Raw genomic sequence first — 23,829 nt, forward strand, 5'->3', positions numbered from 1 at the left:
CTTTGCCCACTGGAATTATCTGTACAACAAAGTACTTTACATGAATTCCTGCTCAAATAGTATGGTGAAGGATGACACAGCCTTCCATCCTCAGCACATTGATCACAACAGTGGTCAGAGTCTGAATTTTGTGCCCGTGGGCAGTAAACTGATGAACATATGTGTACATACACTCTTCCCAATTGAATGCTGCATCTTGCACTAATCTCTGGTGTATCACTATGAACTGCCTGCAATTTTCATTAGTGCAAATACACCCTAATGCACAGGACAGGTACTCCAAGTTGCTTTTATATTTAGCTGCTTCAGACACATAGATGTAGTAATTGCTTAGTTTTAGTATCTTCCTAATTTGCAGATTCAGAGCAACCTGTGTCACATTGAAAACCAACATATTCTTCCAACTCGCTAATGTGATATGCCAGCCCTTCCCTTGTCACTCAGCCACAGCCATTAAAACCCACACAGAATCCTTTAAAATGTTTCACTAACTGCCTGTTAGCCTCTCTTAGCCTGTTTGTGTAAACACTATTATTACTGTGAATAATAATATAGGAAAGAAAGTGAAAGGAAGGCATTTGTAATGCAAACATGCATTGAAGGTTGTATATTCCTGTTAAATGGTACTTTAACCAATATTCTGCTTTTAGCCTCACATGTGAGAATACTCATAGATAGTGAGATGAAAAGAAAGCTGTGAGGTCCAGAGCGATGCAGTGGCTACAACATTAAAGTATTCCTCTCCAGTTAAAAGTATCAGGATATAGGGATGGGAGAGAAATTCAATTCAGTTCACTTTTAAAGGTGAAACTACCTAATTTGCACATTCTGAAACAATATATGAACAGGAACACAGCCATCCTTTGCAATTCACCTGCCTCTGAATTTTTCAGTGTAGTTCTCCAGCCACGTAATTTGTAAAAAATAAATAAAAATTGCATAGGACAAAATGTGCATGAAAATACATTTATTAGTGAAAGTAACATGCAAAATACACTGTATTAGAAAAAGTTGTTTTCAACAATGTGTATATTAGGGCAAAACTGCATACAAAAGATGTTGTAAAAGATCCCAAAAATCACATTAGCATTAGATTTGTGCAGTCAAAATAGCTGTACTACTTTACTTTAGTAAAGTCAACTAGGTGATCTAGTTAAGTCAGAGAACTTTCTATCTCTGGCATAGAGCAATGAGTGCATTTTTGTTTTTGTTTTTAAAAAGGTTCTATGCAGGCAACTGAAAATAGCCTCAAAAGAAGCAAGCACCTCAGGTTGAGTCGTGGCTAAAAGGAAGCAGAGGTGATCTTCTCAGTTCAAGCAGCTGATAGCCTTTTAATGCTAGGCTGTGATTCTCTTGAACACCTCTGGCCTGATTTACGAGAAACATAAACACAGCAGCTGGCATGTAGCCTTGTTAGCCCTTACTTTTCAGCACAGAGAAAAACCTGACGTACAGCCAGGTGGTTTTAAGCCTTAGCTCTCTCTTCCAAATACAAGGGGCCCTGCTGAGTAATCTATGCAGTCACAGAGACTGGACTTAAATGACCCTCATGTGTTTTCACTGTGTATGGTGTTTGAAATCACCATAAACTTTGCAAATGAGCTGCAATTGCAAGGAGATTTGTAGTCACATAACTTCAGTTGCTCAACAATTATTTTGGGCATTTGATTGAAAGAAGCAGAAGTTTGGGTGTGTGCCAGATTTGTTCCCTGAACAGATGGGGCAGAAGATTTTAAGAAAACTCTGTGGATTAGCAGGATGCTGTACCAAAAATATGAAAAACCTGCACCTTTTCTTTAAAAAAAAGAAAAGAACAGAGAGAGTTAACTAAAATCAGCTCCTTGATTTTCCACTAGATGAACCCACAGCAGTCTTTCAGTATTGCGTATGAATTACCCAGTGAATCTTGCAGTCATTCCTACTGCAAATTCCCTCACACATACAATATTACACACAACATTGTTGTATATAAGGGCTGCCTCATTCATTTCAGCAGGGGCAGCAAATTTCTTGTGTAAACAAATGCACACAGTGACCCACTGCTTCTGTTGAAATTAAAAAGGCAGGTCTTTAACTCAGAATGTATACATCTCAGGGCCACTGGCTATTGGGGGCAGAAGGTGCTTCAGCCCCCGCAATATTTTGAAGCAGTGGGCTGAGCCCCCCCCAAAAAAAAAATTTAGGGGGCCGCCACTCCTAGTTGAGCGCCAGTGTGCCAGCAGGGGGCGGAAGGCTCAGAGGGTGATTTTTGCCATCTGTGCCGCCCACTGCAATCACCAGAGTGCCTTCCAGGAAGATGCTCTGGTAATCCTCAAAGGGATGCCTGTGCATGGCCTGACGGACGGGGGGCATTGCGTCTGTGACATCATAAACATGCGACAGCCCCGCCCCAATGTTGGGCCCAACTTGGCACGCCTGATACATCTAAAAGAAATCACTCACTGTGGATGGTCATTAGGTTACTATTTATCCTGCTGATCAGGTTTCCCATGTTTTTGAAAAAGTGACTAAGAAATTCTTAAAGGACAAGAGGAAAAACTTCCTATCTTCCATTATTTACGTCAGTGCCTTCAGGTCATACCCATGCCATACATTTAAATCACGGTTGCTCCCAGTACTTTCGTTGGTAGAAAAATGAGCTGTCGGTACTCATATCTTGTGGGTGCCAGCACAAAACGGCTGCCATGGGCAGCAAGAAAAGAGGCTATGGTACTCTGTAGCAGTGAATACTATCACAAAAAGGTTCTAATACTACTTGAGCAGTCATGGATGATTCTGGGAACTGTAGTTTGTTATGGGTGCTGACCTTACAGAGCTACAATTCCCAGCACCTTTAGTACACTGCAGTTCCTAGGATCCTCTGGGACCGTTGAAGTGGTGTAAGAGTGTTTTAGATGTATGGTGTGGGTGTGACCTCAGTTTCGTGTCGTGCCCACAGTTTTTTAGATGATTTAGTGGGGATATGTAACGAGAGAGAGCCAGCCCAGCTTGAATACTTCCTGTCAGACATTTCTCCTGCCACAAGGCACATTTTTCCAGGATTGATCTTCATCCCTGTCTCTTCTTTAAACGAATCATAATAGTGTTGTGGCCCTGTAAGAGTGAGACCTTAGATCTTCACTTAAAAGAAAAATGGCACTCAGTTTTGCTCAGCATAGGAATCCGGAAATCGATGTGATTCGAGCATTACTGGTGAACTCTGCTCAGAAATGCTTTTTCTCTCCGCTCATCAGCACTTGAGCTTGCTTCTTTTTCTGCACTGCCTTTTTCTCTCTCCTCTTTTCTTTTTTGCTAAAAAGAAACGTCGTCTTGGATGAGAGTAGTCTGAGGAAACAGAATGTCAGATGCAAAACCCTTTCCAAACTGTTTCATAAAAGACTTGACAATCTGTTTAAACATTCAAAAATGTCTTTAAATATTAATAGTGTTCTCAAATTGTTAAGGGGATGGTTCGCACATTTCAGCAGGATGGCAGGTGCCTGTAGTTGGCTGGGATCAGCTAAATGGGATTTTTATAGTCTTTAAGCCAAAATGCTTTCATTATCTCTGCTCCCTCCCCCCAGCTTTTTTCATCACATGGAAATGACCTGGTGAACTTTTAAATTAGGACACATGTACTATCTGCCTCAGTGCTTGCCTTCATGTACCAAACACATCTACATGTTGCTTTTATACAGACAGGGCTAGCCCTACCATTAGGCAGACTGAGATGACTGGCTCAGGTGGCAGATTCTGGGGTGCAGCTGCTGTTTTGCTTGACTGCACCCTGCCAGCCATTCTGCTCTGTTGACTCATGGCCTGTTCAGGGTGCCCTGATCTAGCCAGCTGCCTCAGGTGTGGTGGAGGATACTATCCTGTTCCCAGAGCTGAAGTAAGATTCAACTGCCAGTCTTGTCAGCATCTCTACATGCAATAGGGGCAGGGTCGTATCTTGTCAGCCTCAGGCAGCAGAATGTTTTGTGCAGGCTTGAATATACAGGATCTATGTATTTAGTGCACAATGAATTATGGTGGTGAATTATGTTCATTCAAATTGCTGCTAAATTCCTCCCAAAGCAAAATGGGGGCAGATTTTGAGACTAGTCAACTACTAAAATCTGCACTGCTTCCTGAAATAATAGATCACATAATGTATTATTTCAGTGCAAAAAATGCATTATTTCAGTGAGCATAAAAATAAAAATAATAAAAAATTGTCCAGCAGCACCTTATAGACCAACTAAGTTTGTTCTAGTATAAGCTATTATGTGCATGCACACTTCTTCAGATACACGAAGGTATATCTGAAGAAGTGTGCATGCACATGAAAGCTTATACCAGAACAAACTTAGCTGGTCCATAAGGTGCTGCTGGACAATTTTTTTTTTTTTATTTTGACTGCATCAGACCAACACGGCTACCTATCTGAATTTCAGTGAACAGTTCATCATATGTGGGAGCACAGAGCCTTTTGTACGTGTAGGCTGAATGTTCACCTACTTTACAGAGAACTCTCCTCTGTTTGAAAGATTGCCCCAGTTAAGCGGTAAATCAATCTTGTTAAATAAAATAAGTAAATAAGTCAAGTTTGAAGGCAAAGAAGCTTAAGAAGGGAGACCTCAGGGGTCCTGAAGGAACATCTCAACTGTTAACATTTGTACAACAGACTGAACAAACGCAAAGCTTACCAGATCAGTCTTCCCCACTATGATGAGATGCATTTCTATTTAAATTAGGGAAATTATTTCTAAATATGCATCTATGACCTATATGTTTTATGCAATTCGGTGTCCTCTTTCGTCCTTCTTTTTGGTGAAACGTTTCCTCTTTTTTGGTAATGGGTAAAATTCCTGCCCTATGGGCTTTCTTGATCCTCTCACCACCATAGTTCTTGTACATATTCAGAATTGGATTTAAGATCTCCACATAAAATCCTTGTTGGAAGAGGAATGCTCACCAGCAGACATCACTTGTCTATTATGTAATTCAAGAGAATGCCCAAGGATAGGAATCTGGATATAGACTAGATTCCTATATTCTCTGGAATGAAGTCCTGATAAGATGGAATCTACAGGAGGCGCTCACCTGCTGAGCTCAAAGATCAGAGGTGAGATAACCTTTTACATGACGCATGATCTTGAACATGACACCCGAAGAGAGGAGGGAATCAGCATAGGAATTGTTCCACCATGTACAGTATTTTAAGTTCAGAAGGCAGTGGGAAAATGTGAATGCAGATGCTGTCAGGAAGGAAACGACAAGCCAATCCCCTCCAATTGTCCAATTTAATAGGTAATAAGTCCATAAAACAACTTATTTCCTCTGTCTGTGGTTCCCTTTGATAATGCAATTGCTGCAGTAGTGTGCCAAGTACTGTTCATGCTGCTGTAGCTAATGTGACTGAATAGCACTCTGCTGTTTAATTGGGCTCTTATCATTACAAATGTAATCTGAATGAATACAGATATGACTGACCTGGTTTTATTGGATTTTCTTTCATCTAGCATGAAGGATCTGAGGGAAATTTGAATTAGTGAGATGTGTGATGGCAAAATAGGGAGGGGGGGAGACTTCCAGGTCACAAGGAGAAGTCGGCAAAATTATCCTTCCTTTGGCCTTCCACACATTTTGATACAGTCCACTGGGGAAACTCTTGCCTAGGTTCATTTTAGGCTGGCTTACGTAGAAGATTTCCCTGGTATGTAGGTTGTGATGGAATATGTTTCTTAAGTACAGTAGTTTACCTGATCAGATACATGAAAACCTAACATGCAGCAGCTGTGAAAAAGGTGAATCACATGTTATTAGCAAGGGGTTCAAAAATAAAACTTTCAGTATTGCAATGCCTTTGTACACACTTGGAATACTGTGTACAGTTCAGAGAAAGTAAACAGAGGGAGTCCCCCCACTCCTGATTATGAAACCTAGGGTTATTGAAACTTAATGATAGGAAAATCAGGATAGACAAAAGGCTGCCTTCTTCACACAGCACATAGTTAAACTACCCCTAGGATCAGTGGATCCTGAAGGCTGATACCAAAAGTAATTTGCGATCTCATATTCAATCCATTATGGCTCTACCTCTCTTTTAAATCAGAACCAGTGAAGGTGGTGAAGGTCCTGTGTGAGTGTCTGGAGGTGGTTGGAGGATGGATGGTGGCTAACAGATTGAGGTTGAATCCTGACAAGACATAAGTACTGTTTCTGGGGGACAGGAGGCAGGCAGGTGTGGAGGATTCCCTGGTCCTGAATGGGGTAACTGTGCCCCTGAAGGACCAGGTGCGCAGCCTGGGAGTCATTTTGGACTCACAGCTGTCTATGGAGGCACAGGTCAAACCTGTATCCAGGGCAGCTGGCTCCATCTGGTACGTAGGCTGAGACCCTATCTGCCTGCAGACTGTCTCGCCAGAGTGGTGCATGCTCTGGTTATCTCCCGCTTGGACTACTGCAATGTGCTCTACGTGGGGCTACCTTTGAAGGTGACCCAGAAACTACAACTAATCCAGAATGCGGCAGCTAGACTGGTGACTGGGAGCGGCCGCCGAGACCATATAACACCGGTCTTGAAAGACCTACATTGGCTCCCAGTACGTTTCCGAGCACAATTCAAAGTGTTGGTGCTGACCTTTAAAGCCCTAAACGGCCTCGGTCCAGTATATCTGAAGGAGCGTCTCCACCCCCATCATTCAGCTAGACTGGTGACTGGGAGCAGCCGCCGAGACAATATAACACCAGTCTTGAAAGACCTACATTGGCTCCCAGTACGTTTCCGAGCACAATTCAAAGTTTTTAATATGTGACATTTTAGTGTATTTTTCATCTTTGTTGGAAGCTGCCCAGAGTGGCTGGGGAAACCCAGCCAGATGGGCGGGGTACAAATAATAAATTATTATTATTAGTAGTAGTAGTAGTATTAGTATTATTATTATTATCCCCACCCAGTCCAGATTGAATGAGCATAGGCCTAGGAGCATTCCCTCATAACCCAGTACTGCTTCAACAAAACAGTATTGTTGATGCTTTTGTGATGACATAGTCAACCGGTAGTGTAATGTATGGTGAAGTCTTCTAATGGCTACTTTACCCCACTGAGTCCAGGCTATCAAAATAAATGCTCAGTTTGTTAGTGGAGGCAGTAGCAGCAACAAAGCAGGAGGAGGGAAATTCAAGAAGGACCTGCACTGTTTATTTCATTTTATTTTCACCAACTTATTTTGGCATTTATACCATGCCTTTCTGAGATAAAAATTAAACTCAATGCAGCTTGCAAATAAACATATAAATTGCAACAAAAATAAAAACAAGCCATCAAGAAAACAAAATAAAGAAACATCAGAGAAGGCAAAACAGCATCATAAGACTCATATCTGCCACTGCAGACTGAGAGAACATTATTAGCTCTGACACAGAGTATGCCTGCTGGAATATAATAGTCTTAAAAGGCTGCTTAAAAGTGGGCAAAAAGGGAGGTCAAACATCTCTTTGAGGAGACTATTCCATAGTTTGGGCAACACAACTGGAAAGCCGCCCACTTTTGTCCTCACCAACTGTGCTTTGTGTCCTCACCTGGGGTGCTTCCAATTTACCTGCTTCCTGGTCATTCAACCTGACTTGTTTGCAGTGACGTGAGGTTAAACAACATCCATGATTTAATGAACATTTGTCTTGATTTGTTTGTGGGGAGGTTAGACAACATTGCGCCAAACAGATGTTAGCCAATACTACCCAGTGTGTTTCCATACTACGCTTCTTATCACAAAAAGGCAGATCTTTATAATAAATTTTATTAAGTTTTCCATTTTAACAATCCAATCCAATCACATTAAATATTCCAGATTATACAAATACATATCATAAAGTCCAAATATTTTGCCAAATTATAATTTTTTGTTGGGGCTTCCCATGCTTCAAGTTCAGTGGGGTCCAATCATCTTATGTTTCTACTGCCTTGAGTTTCCAAAAGTTCCTTCTTTGAGTCCTCCTGTTTTTATCCTTCTTTCTTTCACAGCCTCTGACTTATTTCCACAGGCGAGCTGGAGTAAACAATAATATACTTCTGTGTGAAATTTGTGTGACTCTCCTTTTTTTTTTTTTTTTTTGCATCTGGTAAGTCTATTATTAGCAGTATGTCCTCACATGCTGGTGTTTATGCTGAATCAATCCAAAGGTCCTTCTCTTGTGGCAGACGCCATCTTCTCTCAGTTCCGATGAAATAAAATCTAAGCGTTGGCTCATTAATTTTCTCAGACAGGTTGCATCAAACATTAGTCTTTCCAGAGGAGGTTTGCCTAATCGGACTTGAAATACAGATATAATAACAAATTAAGAGCTCACCTCCCTGTATGACTATTTATCTATACAACTCAGTCTATTCCATAATGGTGGATCCCAATTAAATAGTGCGTCACAGGAGAGTCTTTCATCTTCTTCCAAATATTTCAAAGAACAAAGGCTTTAGTTAGTATTATTATTTCCACACAGTTTATATTTTCCGATCTCACTTACTATAAATAATGTAGACGGTTCTTCTGGGGGGGGGTACAAAAAGGCAGATCTTTAGAGGAAGTAAGTTTAGAACCACTTGGAAGTTTCCAGACTTTCTCCAAGGGCAGCTCCACACTGTGCGTTTGGCAGCAGCATCTTATTTTCAATAAAGGATTGCCATATGGGCTCATTATGCAGTAAATGAGAAGAGGCTATGATGAAACCTTGCTAAATTTCAAAAATAACATGTAAAAACAAGCCATCTCATTTTACTTTTGAATTTGTGTCATCGGTTCCTGCCACCACCCACCTCTAAACTTCCTTTGACAGCAGAAATGTCAGGAAAGCGTGTTCCATTGCAACGCACATTGCCCTCCCCTCAAAATGTTTTGTGAAACACCCTTTCTATAACTGGCAAGGTAGGAGGAGGCTGGCAACTAGTCCTGGGCTGTGTTTTCAGAAGCATATCTCATCTGAAAATGTTTGTAAAGTGATATGCTTTGCACTTGAATGATTCTTCATATAAAACACAATCACCTTCCAGCATCAGAATATCAATGAGCAACGGGATAGTACCATTAATTTCCAAGCTGCGGTATCTTTTTTTCATATCATAGGAGAGAGTGCAATATTTTGTGACCACCAAGTGTAAAGAAATGGTTTAGCAAATCATTTAGCCATGTTTTAATTATGAGTCTTTTATCAATGATGGATGCAATCAATTAATCACTCCTGCTGCACAACTTCCATTATTTTCAATGGCAGCTGCTTAGAACTCCTACACACAATCCTGCATCATTTGCAGTGTCTGGAGCTGGTGCTGCCAGATACCATATCCTGTTACTGCCAACATTTGCTCATAATTGCTTGTGAGCAGAACCGGGTATGTATAATAGCTTAGGTGAACTCTTAAAGAGGGATTTGCATTGTTTGTTATTTTGTGTGTTGACATTTTTTGAGGCATGTTCTCCTGAGCACACATAACACCAAAGACCTTTCTCATTTCATAAAGAAATATCATTAAAAGGTAACAGTGTGAAGGGAAATCTTGTTAAGTGCCGCTTGAGAGGATCTTGCAAATTGGAAGCAGTTTTGTCTAGAATTGAGACTCTTGTCGCACTGTGATTCTTAAATGAATTGTTTTAAGCGATTCTGCTTCATTTTTTCTCTCCAAATGCTATACAGCATCTACTTTTAAAATGAGAAGCATGTTATAATATCACGCTTCTAAATTTCTTAATGGTCACAAGGCAAGATTCGAAGTGCAAGTTGCCGACGAGGCCCAGAAATGTAGAAAGTCTGAAATGGAATATTTGTTTCCGAACGAATCAATCGGCTTTCTTAAGCATACTTTTGTTTCTCATCCTCAGATGAGAATAACTTTGCTATTCTGCCCCCCCCCCCCCGCAACACAGCAAGACAAACAGGTATATCAGGGCTCTTCTTATGTTCTCATGATATTCTTCTTTTCTTCCAAAACTGCACAGGAATGATTCAATAAATTCAAGCTTCCTGTATTCCTCTCCGCCCCACCAATAGCCTCCCTGCTGAGATGATCGTATAAAAGATCACTTATAAGTGGAACATGTAAAGAATACAAGGTGATGACTCCACCCTGTGAACCGCCCTGAGATTTTATAATGAAGGGTGGTATATAAACCTAATTAATAAAATAACAGTAAAATAAACAAAGACAGATCATGCAATGCATCCTGGTGCTTTACTATCATGATGCACTGACAGACTGACACATCACATGCACATGTTTCTGTTCTCTCTATTGACAAGTCATTTTGCTGGTGAGTCACTTTGAATGGCAAGAGATGAGTAAGTCCCACCCCCTACAACTTTCTCAACAAGGGGCACTGTAGTTCAGTTGTTCCTCTCACTCCCCACCCTATCCATGCCACCCAAAACAAGATTGGATTCTCCAAATCAAGGTCCACATCATGATGGCTAAACATTTCATATGTGAGTTTTCTTTCCCATTTACAGGCATTGTTTAAAATGCTGTCTTATCATAATCAGTGAGGCATCCCTGATGTCTGCACATGTAAATGACAATATTTCCTCTGCCTTTCTGAGCATTGATTCCTTTTGTCACCTACTTTTCTCTTTTCCTGCACTTCCACTTTACTGCTCTCCGTTTCCTTTGCTTTTCCCCTTCTTCTTTTTCCATATTCAGCCTTATGGCTTTCGTACAGAGCCCCCAGTCGTTTTACGGACTATTGACTTGTACGCCACTGCTTTATTATTCCGCTGCCACCGGCCAGGTTTCTTCTGGTGAACTACTGAGTCTCAGTCAGATTGCAAAGTCAACAACGAAGACTAAAGTTTATTGAAGAACAAACAAGTTTTAAATATATTCAGAACGGTTTCTCATATGCGCGCCCTTAACTAGATGTGGCACTATCTCACACTGTCACACTCTTCTCTCTCAGTTCTATCCCTGTCTCTCCCTCTAGCTGTCACAACCACTATGTTCGTCTCACTGGCTCTGTCTGACTCTGACTCCTCTATCTCCCAATGGTAAAACCCCTGGGCTGAGCCTCAAAATCAGGTAGGCTCCGCCTCTGAGCTTTCTCATTGGTCAATCTACATTAACCATTTCCATCCCCCTGTCCGAACATAATCACAAGAAATGGGCAAACACCACAAGCCTTCTTTTTTTTCTTGCTGAATCATTCTGCATTTATTTTATTTTTATTATTTTTAAAAGGTCCCCCTCCTTTACTGGGTGGGTTGCGTGAGAAATAATATATCAGCTATTCCCCTTATTTGATTGCTTCTGTTTTCTGTTTCTAATAAAAATCATACAAAAGTTAATAATAACATTTATCTCTATTAGCCAACACCAGACTGAAGTTTCTGGTGATGTATCTATGCTAGGTTGTGCTGCGACAGTGAGAGTTAATTCCTAGTTAATTTCAAGCTTTGAAATTGCTACATACTGAGTCAGATCATTGCAACACATGCTACTCAGACTGGCAACAGCAGAAGTCTTGTTTGGTGGAGCTACCAGATTTAAGGGGGGGCTTAAGCAAGGTGCCCTCTGAGGGGTCCTTGCACTGTCTTCTCTCCACAACCGTTGCACTGTCCTGATTGCTCCTATCACCTTGCTTCCCAGGCTTCTGTTTTTTGAGGGAAATGAAAGACAAAGGAACCTGTTTGTCCCCTTTCCACAGCCTGGTAGGAATCAGTGGAATGAACAATGTCCTTTTTTCTTTCTTGTTTTCCTGAAAACAAAAGAACAAGAAGGGGGATACACTTTCTCCTCACCCTTTCTTATCAGGCAACAGGAAAGGGGACACAGGGGTGTCTATTTCTCACCTTTTTATCGAGGTTGTCAGCATACAGTTGTGGGCGCTGCTGCTCTGAGGAAATAAAGATGGCTAAGGCAGCGTACACACCATACATTTAAAGAACACGACTTATGCCAAAGAATCCTGGGAATTATCGTTTGCTAAGGGTGCTGGCTATGGTAGCTCTGAGCAATGTAAGCAACAGTACCCAGGATTCTGTGGGGGAAGCCATGTGCTTTCAATGAGCTTAATATGAGCATTGAATGTATGGTGTGTACACAGCCTGGAGCTTTGCTCCTGTGCAACAGTGCACATACTCTCCAAAAAGCATTTTTTTAAACAGAAAAAAGATGTGGTGAACCCCACAACCACACCCTGAGCAGCACCACTGGCCTTGCCAGCCATGCAACCTAAATCCTTTTAGCCCAAGGTGTCAGGGATTAAACCAGCTGTCTTCTGGTTACAAAACACATGGTCAGTTCTTCCCTCAAAACACTAGGAAGCAATAGGTTAGAAATAGCTTAGAATTACTACTAGTAGTATTTATACTACTATCTTTGGGTTAACGTAATGATTGAGTTCAGTTATAAATGGCAGCCTTTCACTCATTTTGTAATGTGCTGCTGTTTATTAGTATTGTTGTCATGTGAAAAGTTGGATGTGCTGTTTTGTTTTTATCATGTTCTGGGTGATTTATTTATTTTTCTACAATTGATGGCCTTTGACTAAATAATAATGCTTGGGAGTAATGCTTCTGAACATTCTGTGACATAACAGCGTCTCATCCAATGGCTTTGTGAGAAGTGGCAGTCAGTTTTTAACCTCCCGTGCCTCTAGAAAGAAAAGTTAAAAGAGAGAGGTGAGATTCCCCCCCCCCCCGTTACGTAAGTGAATAATGTAAATAAATTTTATATTGTAAATTTTAATACTGTATTCATAACATAGCTGTGTGATGTAAATCACTGATTTAGGACATATCTATATATCTATATCTATATATCTATATAGATAGATATAGATAGATATAGATAGATATAGATATAGATATAGATATAGATGACTATATATCAATGAATTACTCCATCTATATGAGTAAAACTTATTCAGAATAGTTTACAAGAGATATGAATACAATTTCCAACCATGAACAACAGAACAGAATACCAAACCTCCCTTAAACCTGCAAACATTAATAAAACTACCCAAAATAAATATATATTCCCAGCCCAAAGATAAAACACATTCCCCCCCCCCCAAGACCATCAGCCCAAAGAAGCTCAACAGCAGCACAAATAATCAGTCATGAATAAGCCAATGAAAGTACCTGGGTTCCAAGGCCTTTCCAAAGAAATGAACAGTAGTAGCTTTACAGATGTCAACTGGCAGTGAATTCCAAAGTTGTGGGGCCACAAAAGTCTTAAGAAAACAAATTACTTTCCTGCATTCCAGGGTCATGGTGTCGAATATTAAGCTCTAATATTTCAGGTTGGTCTAAAGGGATATCTGACCAGACATACAAAAAAAGCTTGCAAGCAACAAAAATAGTTTCTGGTCTTGTTTCAAGAATTAATATGGCAGAACAGAGGCTTTCCTCTCAGCAAATTGAAGATGAATGAATGGTATTCCGTCTCCTTAGAAATGGAATTGATTGCCAGAGGTTAGTGCTATGATGGCAAGTCGCAAGAGGGTGCCATTGTGGGGGAGGTGCTGAGAAGGAGATTGATTTTCCTCTTTGCGTTTAAAACATGAGCAGCAGCCTGCTCCATCAATGCAAAAATAAAAAGGTAAATATATTAGTGTTTTGTGGCTTGGGGGACAATTGGTTTGCATCAAAGACATTACTTCTTCCCAGTGAGCACAGGGAGACCAATTACATATTAAAGCACTCCAAGTTTCTTTGTCAGCCGCATGGCGCAACAACAACAAAATTGGCTTCAAATTATGCCTTTCTTTCCGCTGAGAGCTATTTTTCTTTGCTCCCAGGTCTCAGCTAAGTACATTCCACATAGCTACATGACCGGCATCAGTTTTGCATCTGACTCACGGCTGATTCAGGTTCATGAGAAGATGGCAGCACAGGGGTTTGTTTTTTTCTTTTCTGTATGTGGCCTCCACCACTTGGTCGCATGGAGGCTCACTGTGGTCAACTCACTTTGGGAATATCTGTAAGGGAATATACAGCTACACCTTTGGGCCTTGCTGGAGTCTTTGTGCCACCTGCTTGCAACAAGCAAACAGGGCACAACGAACCAGCCAGACACTTGCTCAAAGTCGCAGGATATGCTGAACTACAGCTCAGCCAAGAAGGAGAGGGAGGACAGGAAGAGGAGAGGGAGAAGAAGTTCCACTGCACAAGTAGAAATTATTGCGCTAGTGGAAACCAACTGATAATAAAAAATATATTTAAAACAGCAAAGGGTAATTCACTAGATCACCCTATTTTTGTTGTTGCTGCTTTTCCTTGCAAGGTTATCTTCCTCCAGAGGCCATTCCAGAATCCTATAACGTGCCATGATCCTGTGTGGCAGGCTGCAATCCCTAAATAAGCTCAGGCTTTAAAATTGTCACCCCATATGAAGTAAAAATAAACCAGGGACTTATCTTCTTATATGCATGATTCCTCCCATTCTAAGCCGCTTAACCTAAGAATGAAGAACATAACACCACTGCGTGGTCAGCATTCATTATTCCTGACTTTTTCTTTTTGTACCCAAAGCATCAAAGATTTCAGGCTGTGACTTCAAAAGCAAAACCTGCTTTGTGTGTGTGCATGTGTGCGATTTTTCTTAAATCTCTAATTGAAATAGAGAAAACCAGTAAAGTGATTAACATATTACACATTAATCGTGTAATAAAAGTGTTTCAAATGCCAGCAGTACTGATGGGCTCTGTGTTCCCTTACAATTTAATTTAAAAGTCCGGCAAAAGAACTTCCTTTGTTATAGATTTATCAATAATCCTTGACTTCGTGATACACTTTTGATCACTGTGCGCTCATTAAACCACAATGTTCAAATGCCATCAGTTTTGCACCAAATTGGAAAACAGTGACTACAGTGGGTTGTGACTTTTAATGACCTTCACGTATCCAACAGAAATATTCACATTTCCATGCTGAAGTGTGTGTGTTCCATCATAGATACTCCTCAGAATATCTGCTGTATACAAATCATGCACAGCACAGGTGGGGAAAGGAAATATGGGGCAGGGATGGCAGAGATTTGGGGAAAGGGATCATCATTTTGTCCTATTGCTTCTCTTTGGGGAATATAATGAGAGGAGAATTATTTACATTAGGCATAGATTTCTGCTGTGTTTGTAGGTACTGTGGCTTTTGTATATCATAGAATCATAGAATAGAATTATAGAATCATAGAGTTGGAAGAGACCACCAGGGCTATCGAGTCCAACCCCCTGCCAAGCAGGAAACACCATCAGAGCACTCCTGACATATGGTTGTCAAGCCTCTGCTTAAAGACCTCCAAAGAAGGAGTCTCCACCACACTCCTTGGCAGGAAATTCCACTGTCAAACAGCTCTTACTGTCAGGAAGTTCTTCCTAATGTTTAGGTGGAATCTTCTTTCTTGTAGTTTGGATCCATTGCTCCATGTCCACTTCTCTGGAGCAGCAGTATATGTCCTTGCACAGATTTCCAGCCAATGAGTGTAGGTGTGCATCCTAAATCTCTTATAGTATTCATTCTTTTCTGCTTCCGTGTTTCTTGTTTGACGTCTTACAGGAGCATATTAATCTAAAGAGCCATTCTCACAAACCCTCTGCCATATAAGGAGCTGCTTTCCTATGGAGCCATATACAATGCCGCTCAGCTGCAGCACATGGTAACATCTATACCATACATTTAGATGACTCCTGTATTAATCCAAACTCCCCTCCTCCATAGAATCCTGGGAACTGCAGTTTGTTAAGGGTGCTGGGAATTGTAACTTTGTGAGGGATCTCCTGATAACTCTGAGAGACCTTAACAAGCTACAGGAAACCGTCAAAGTCAGTGGCATGGATCTTTCCCACTTCCTGAGGGGAAGAGTTGAGAGTTGGGTTGGAAAGCAACTTAAGATCAGCCCTGCCACCATGATGATCATATTCACTCAAATGCCACAGCCATATGAAATCAGACCATGAAGAAATGGCTCCCGCCTGGTCATCAGTGGATGTGATGAGGGCCAAAGCTTCAACACTTGTGACTGGTTGAAAGAGATAAAATAAATGAATGAATTTAAGTACATATTCATATCACCGTTACTTCAACAGAGACGCCTTCCTTTTCATTTTATTTTTATAATCTTTTTTATTCAGTTTTACACTACATATTTAAATTCAAACATTAGACATAATCATCAACATTTAGGATTCCCTGAATCCTTAGACCTCCCTCCACCTTTCCATGGTTTCCATTTTCAATCTTTTTCAACTGCATCATATATTTTCTCTATTTTTCTTAAAATAATCAATTTTTACCCTAGTTTTTTGTACAGTGGTACCTCGGGTTACATACGCTTCAGGTTACATACGCTTCAGGTTACAGACTCTGCTAACCCAGAAATAGTGCTTCAGGTTAAGAACTTTACTTCAGGATGAGAACAGAAATCGTGCTCCGGCGGCGCGGCAGCAGCAGGAGGCCCCATTAGCTAATGTGGTGCTTCAGGTTAAGAACAGTTTCAGGTTAAGTACAGACCTCCGGAACGAATTAAGTACTTAACCCGAGGTACCACTGTACATTGCAACCGTTACTGAAATTCTGCCAAAGTTTTCAGTTGTTTAGGTAATTTCTAAAACATTTCCCATTCCTTGTTAAAGTTTCTCCCTTCCTGGTTTCTGATTTTTCCGGTTTCGGTGTAGTCCATCATTTTCTTTTTAATATTCAGTCCCTGTCTAAAAATTATTGGCATAGCAGCCATATGCACCTTTCTAGGATGGTAGTTCCATCAGCATGGAGCCAGCACTGAATAGGCCCCGTTTCTGGTGCCCACCAGTTATCTGAGCTTAGGCTTCACTCACAGTTTGTACTGTCCAAAATCTTTAATACTACAGCAAGCAAATTCCTTGTTCAACTTGTCTTTCCTGTTTGGGGTGAACATATTTATTGAATGGCTCAGCTCTGCATCTTTGATGTGTCTGCAACCACAGTTAAGATTTTCTTGCACCTAAGTGTGGCATTTATGCCATTCATTTCCTCCAGTCTTTGTCTGAAATAATATTTCTCACATCTGTTGCCTTTTCCTTTGTCATCCTTCACTGATTTAAAAAAGCACATAAGCCCCATTGAAAATGTAAAGCGAAATGTCTCCATAGCAACCCTTTTAATGCTGTGATTTATGAATGCTCATTGACAGAGTTTGCAAAATGAGGAACCATCGGAGGGACAAGATCATTCAGCTACAAAAGCCCCTTTAACTGGGATTTTTACAAAGATGAATCCAGAAGAGCAAATTTGGGGAAAGGACCAATGCCATGCATTTTATTTTATTTTTAAAGTTTTCTCTATCTTATTTCTGCTGATATTTGAAGATATTGCATCAGGCCATGCAGCCACTGAAAGATTCCCCATACTATAATCTATTAAGCTAATTGACTATTGAGTTTCCTTGAAAAAGCCATTCCTTGATTTGTGTTTTCTTCCTTCCCACAGGGAAGAAAGTATATATATTGTTGCAGTAAAATTGTTGTCAGACTTAAAAAATAATGTTAAATTTACATTCTTAAATTAAGCAGAAATTAGAATAGGGTGGCTGTAGCACAGGTTCCTCATTTTTGTTTAGAGAAATTGACACTCTGCACCATTTGTTGCCCCTAAAATGCAAGTGTGGCAAGCTTGTCAGAAACTATGAGTGGTATCCAGCTAAACAGTTCCACTTGTACAAGAGTTTTAGCTGTACAACCAAACTTCCCTGCCTCCTCCTCTTCCCACGTTCCCCCTATGTGCCCCACTTATTTGCTTCAGAAAACCCTGGAACCAGGGGTGCTAACTTGAATAAAATATTGGAAGGGGCAGACCAAGATGGCTTGGTCGCCCCCGAACTCGCAGCGCAGAACCACCTGCAGCAGAAGAGCCCGCCATGTCACACTGACCGATAGGTGGGCTCTTCCCCAGACTCAACTCTTGGGTCCCAGACTCTCAGCCTGGTGCCCTTGAGAGCCCGGCACCCGGGTGACCCACACCCCTAGTGCTTATGGGTAAGACAGCCCTGGGTAGGCCCCAGCCCACATAATCAATCACACAACACAGTGCACACACATCATTTGAATGGCAATGCCCATCAACTTTGGGGGGGCCTGGCCTCTCAAATATTTTATTGAGGGGTGCCAAAGACCCTTTGGCCCTTAGGAATTGGTTCCTATGGAACAGATAAAGGTGGTGCACAGGGAGCATTGTTTTCCCTAACTCCTAAATTTTAAGCTCAAAGCAACTACCCCTGGCTATGTTTATGTCTACTACTGTTTTGTTTTGTTTTATTCCACATTCACCGAGACCATTGCTTGCAACCTTCAGTATTGAGATTAAATGTTTTAAAAAATCTATGTACTAGATGTTTTGTGGATCATTTCATGAAAATCCATTCCCAAACGGCAAACCCAGATGATAATGGGGTGGGGTTTTTTCCCCTTTCTCATTTCAGTTGTTCGAGTTCATGAACTTTTTGGCTGAGAATGTTATCTTCTGTTATATGGGATTAGCACTGTTCACATTCCAAAATCACATCTTCAATGCACTGTTTATATTTGGAGCATTTGTATCCTTTTTTTAGGTACCAGCAAATATATGGTATGGAAAACTCAATGTATGGTCTGCAGTTAATCCCATAATTGTTGATATAAGGCAGAATGCAGATATCTTTGTCCGTATGCAAAAAAAGAAAGAAAGAATATTGTAACTATTTTCTATGTCCTAGAACACTTGGGGTGGCCAAAATCAATCTCTCTCCAGAAAATCTGTTCCGTATTTTTAATTGGACCCAGAACCTGAATTAGTAATAATTTTATTCAGTTCTTTATACGAAACTGAATCGCAGCCTCAAAACATATATTGTTACACTATCCCCTGTGTAATGTGTTTGATGTTTCATCCTGCAGATGGTTTTCAAACGTCAGGGCTTCAGGGAACCCTTTCTGCATGAAGATGTCCATCAATGAATCTCATCCCCCTGCGCTGGTACCACAGAGCCCCTGTATATTGCTCCCAAGCATGGAATGTTTTAGGTCGCACCAAGAGTACACATGGCCAGGTCTTTTGTCCCTTACTGATGTTCTACATAAAATGAAAAAGCAGTCTAGTGCTGTTTTTCAGGAATGCTTGCCCACCTATACTGAGATTATAAGAGCATATGGCAAAGAGCTTTGCTGTATCAGAGAAAAGCCATATCTAGCCCAACATACTGTTACCCCACAGTCACCAGTCAGATGCTTCTTGAGAAGCCAACAAGCAGGAGATGAGCTGACTAGCACTCTCCCATTGTGACCATCCTATAGCTGGCATTCAGAGCCATATTGACCCTGACCATGGAGGTAGCATCCAGCCAACATGACTAGCAGCCATTGATGAAGATCACTGACATTTGCTAAAACACGTTTTTTGAAAACAACATTTATAAGCAGCCAACACAAACTTCTTAATACACACACATACATTTGTCACAGTGTCCGCATGGACCAATTCACTGAATGTACAATTAACAGGTGGAGCTACTGTATTTTGACCTAAATCAGAGATGAAGGTATTGCTGAACTAGCTCCCATCTTTCCAGACCAATAGTTATGCTATGTGGGGATGACAGGAGTCCAACATCATCTGGTAGACCACAGGTTCACCCTCTATATGCTTCTCAAATCTCCACCAAGATACTGCTTCTAAAGTTTGCCACAGGGTTGCTCTCTTCCGCTTGTGTCTATTGTACAGCTAAAGTTTTCAGTGTGGTGAAGAAGACCCCTGATACATAGGGTGAGATCTTAGAAGAAATCTCCTTCCAGCAGGGTATCTGTGTACAGTTAAGAGATGTAATTTTGCTTTTTCTATTCTTTTCTGTAAAATGTCCTTATTTCATCTAAAATTGCTATTAAAGCAACTTTGGCATTAGATGCACAGAGGGATAATGAGAAAACCAACACAATTTTCTGAACCCTACAAAAATAATTGGAAGGTGGGGGGCAGACGCCGGCGTGGAGAATCCTAGACAGATACAATATGAATTGTGAGGAAATGAGACAGTAATCATGTCTCAAAGTACATTTATCCTTCCTGAATTACTGTTTGAGGAAATAATACTGTTGGCGCCTGAACAATTTATAGCAAGCGAAGGGTTTCTTAGAGAGATTGCTGTTGTCTTTGACAAAGATGGAACATGAATTTAGAGTAGTTGAAATGGGGAGGAGGGTGAAAGAGATGTTCAAGAGAAGACAGGGAAAAACCCTGGGAAAAGAAGCAGTTCTGAGTAAGCTATGAAAATATTCATTCTGTTCCTGCACCACATAAAGTGATGATTCTTCTGTTTGTTTTAGATCATGCACTGGGCACATCTTCATCCAGTTTTGTCATTTTCCACCTTATTTTCCTTAACTTCTCACTCCCCATGATGTAGGTGGCAATTTTCATAGCAAGAGCCTGTAATATATACCCAATTTCTTTCATTCTCAACTTGGGCCGAAAACAAAAGATTCCCAGGAATTTCCAACATATGATGATGTTCTCAGGTGAGTCCATGGCTTCTGCCGCTTGCTGAGAAGAGAAATGAGCACGGAAGGATGCAATTTTCTTCCAAGGAAAAGGGGCGGGAGGGATGGTTTACTAGACAAAGACAAGGGAGCTGCTCTGTGATCCACACTGACTAGAAAGATTTATCATCACTTCAGAAAGCCTTGCCTCTGTCCTCTGATGATATACAATAATGATTTTAATCATTTTAATTACCAAGGTGCAGCCTGCCCATTATGAAAGTTTATGAAGTGGACTTGAAAGCAGCAGCTTAGCTGGGGAAATGAAACTAACACAGCATAAACATACTGCTAAATGGCAGCCTCTCCCCTGTCCTATTTGGAGAGGACTCCTTCATCTTGGAAGTTGAGTGATGCAAGCACCATGCTTCCTTTGGTGGGACAGTGGCCAGTTTAAGACATCTCCTGAGTGGGTGGAGGCTTCAAGTGGTGCAGATATGAGCATGCATATCTCCCTTCTCCACAACATGATAACCTAATACATAATGTGAGCACCGAATTCATTACCTTAATATATATCATTGCTGGATGAATCACCACCATTTTCTTTAATGGCTATGGTGGGCTTTGCCCAAAAAGAGGACAAATTTCATTTCATTTCCTTAAAAATAGCATTTTATTATGTATTTTAAAGATTAATTGTGATAATTTGTATGTATAGGCGCAAATTGAAAAATGATTGCTGTAATTTAAGTTGCAATACAGTACATCTCACCCCGATGGGGAAGTCTGTAACCAGGTAAACAGTGTGCCTGCTCAGTCTTTATTCCAGATGCTAAGTGTTGATGGGCAACTTTAACTTCAAGGCTGACGGCTGCTCTCCTTTCTTAGAATCTCCTTTCTTGTAACTTGAAGCCATTGGTTCGAGTCCTACCCTCCAGAGCAGAAGAAAGAAAGCATGCTCCCTCTTTAATGTGACAGCCCTTAAGATATTTGAAGATGGCTATCATATCACCCCTCAGTCTCCTCTTTTCCAGGCTAAACATACCCAGCTCCCTCAACCGTCCCTCATAAGTCTTGGTCTCCAGACCCTTGATCATCTTGGGTTCCCTCCTCTGCACACCTTCCAGCTTGTCAACAGCCTTCTTAAATTGTGGCATTCAGAATTGCACACAGTATTCCAGGTGTGGTCTGACCAAGGCAGAATACAGTGGTACTATTACTTCCCTTAATCTGGACATTATACTTCTGTTCTTGTGGTACTTGATTTTTAGACTGAACTTGGATCAGACACTTCTTCCAACAGAGGACTGTAAAGTAGAATACATGGCCACCCAACCTGGAGCACTGATTTTGCACATGACTTTCATCTTTCTTTGGACTGCTATCTCTAAATAGACTTTTGTTGCTCCTATGTTGTGTCATTCCAGAAAAGGAACTTCTTCTTTCCCCAGACTTTTTGCAAACATTAAATTGTTTTAGCTCAATTTTCTGATTTATGCTACTTGTTTTAGCACTACAGCCTTTGTGGCTATAATATTTAATTGATGCTTGCTTTATTTTGTAAGGCAAAAAAATTCCCGCGATAAATAAATGAAATAACTGGGAGAGGCATGTGCCCATTCCACCACTTCATGTTGGTTGTCACTGCAAGGTGAAGCGCTTGAGCCAAACCAAAAAGAAAAGTGGGAATTATCCAGAGAGATAGGCTGAGAGATGGTGAATGGCCCAAGGTCACTCAGTGAGCTTCATGACTTCATTACGATCTACCTATACAGAAACAGACAAATCCTTGCGTCTTAATATGCAAAGTACTTTGCAATTATTCAGCAAGCTGGCATAGTTGGGAGCACAAGGCACAACAGAATCTAAAGCAATGTTTCTCTGAAATTTTCTTGGTGATTTAAAGCCCCAGAATGAGTGCACGTGAGTGCAAATTACGTGTCATGTTTATAAAAACAGGATTGTAAATCCCTTTTTATGGAAAGATTTTAATTTAAATTATTATTGCACCCTAAGAGCACTTGGAAATTCATTCGGATAAAGCAGTTTCGTTTCCTGCCCCAGATGGGCACTCTTGGTATTATTCAGCACAATTCAGAGGCAACCTTATGATTTTCTAGGTGCAGCTGCATTTTATTGGTTGGAGAAACAAATCTAACATACTTCTCCTCTTCACTGGAGTGATGGGAGGCTTAAATAAAATTCATAAATATCTGCAAAATGTTCCTTGCATCTTGCTTGAATTGCCTATTTAATTTAAAGAACTTGCTCATTATGTGGGCTTCACAATTTACGGTGTATCCCCCGCAGAAAACAATAATGTAGGCATGCTAAAAAGCCTTTTACATGTGCAAAACACTGTTATTTTTTTAATGTGCCCAGGCCTGGGGAGGGGGTGCTTTTGTAAATGTGGCATACCATTTGGCTCATGCTTAACATACTTATTACCACCCTATGGGGAACTTTTGATGCATGGATCTGGCTCTCCCCCATTATTATCTTTCTGCTGTTTTATTTGGTCTCAGTAGGTACATAACTTTGCCTTAGTTATAACATTGCAAAAGCAGCTCCACCTTATAGTTTAAAAACCAAACGTTTAAAATCCTTCTGGAAAATTACTCATTGCATTGCAATGGCGAATGTTTGCTCGTTGAACGGTTGCTGTTCAACAAGGATGACTCTTGACTTTGTATGGTGGGTTATATAGTCCAGCAAAAGTTGAAGGTTTCTGCACACACCACACATATTTCCATCCTCCTTCCAGACAAGAGTCATTATCACAGTTCAAGGGCAAATTCCAGCTAGGCAAAAGCACTCAAGGAGGGTGTGGCCTCTGGAAGGAGGTGTGGTTTGGGGAGAGTCCCAAGGACCAAATAAAGAGGCTTAGCCCTGAGGTTCCTCACCCCCTGACCCAGAGGGAAAGCACAAGGCAAACCAAAGATATTCCCTCTCCTCACTCTTGACACTGCTTCCATGCTTAGGGAGGGCAGCAAGCACAAGGAGGAGCAGCAAGACCAGGAAATTCCAAGGGGTTGGCAGTGGGTTGTGGACCTTAGTAAAGGTAAAGTGCAAAGGGACCCCTGACCATTAGGTCCAGTCGTGGACAACTCTGGGGTTGCGGCGCTCATCTCGCTTTACTGGCCAAGGGTGCTGGCATTTGTCCGCAGACAGTTTTTCCGGGTCATGTGGCCAGCATGACCAAGCTGCTTCTGGCAAACCAGAGCAGCACACAGAAACGCCGTTTACCTTCCCACCAGAGTGGTACCTATTTATCTACTTGCACTTTGAGGTGCTTTTGAACTTAGTAGATGCCTGATATTGCCAAGCCCAGACACCAGCCCTGAAACTTCAGCACTGTCCCTTGGAAGTGAATTCAACTGAAGGGGGAGGGCAGTCC

General features: G+C 41.1%; 1 protein-coding gene across 2 annotated transcripts in view; it reads left to right on the forward strand.

Annotated features, from left to right (window-relative positions):
• Positions 1-23,829, forward strand: part of SLC9A9 (solute carrier family 9 member A9) — a 249,304-nt gene that overhangs the window by 121,340 nt on the left and 104,135 nt on the right. For both annotated transcript variants that reach the window (XR_014511863.1, XM_083442758.1), the window contains exons 10-11: positions 18,401-18,514; positions 20,357-20,468. Coding sequence is in view for 1 of the 2 variants with exons in the window: in XM_083442758.1 (XP_083298884.1) it covers positions 18,401-18,514; positions 20,357-20,468 (226 nt within the window). In the remaining variant the exon portion in view is untranslated. The remainder of the gene's footprint in view (positions 1-18,400; positions 18,515-20,356; positions 20,469-23,829) is intronic.

The sequence above is a fragment of the Podarcis tiliguerta genome (assembly GCF_965153285.1).
Source record: "Podarcis tiliguerta genome assembly, chromosome: 5".
In the NCBI taxonomy this organism is placed as follows: domain Eukaryota; kingdom Metazoa; phylum Chordata; class Lepidosauria; order Squamata; family Lacertidae; genus Podarcis; species Podarcis tiliguerta.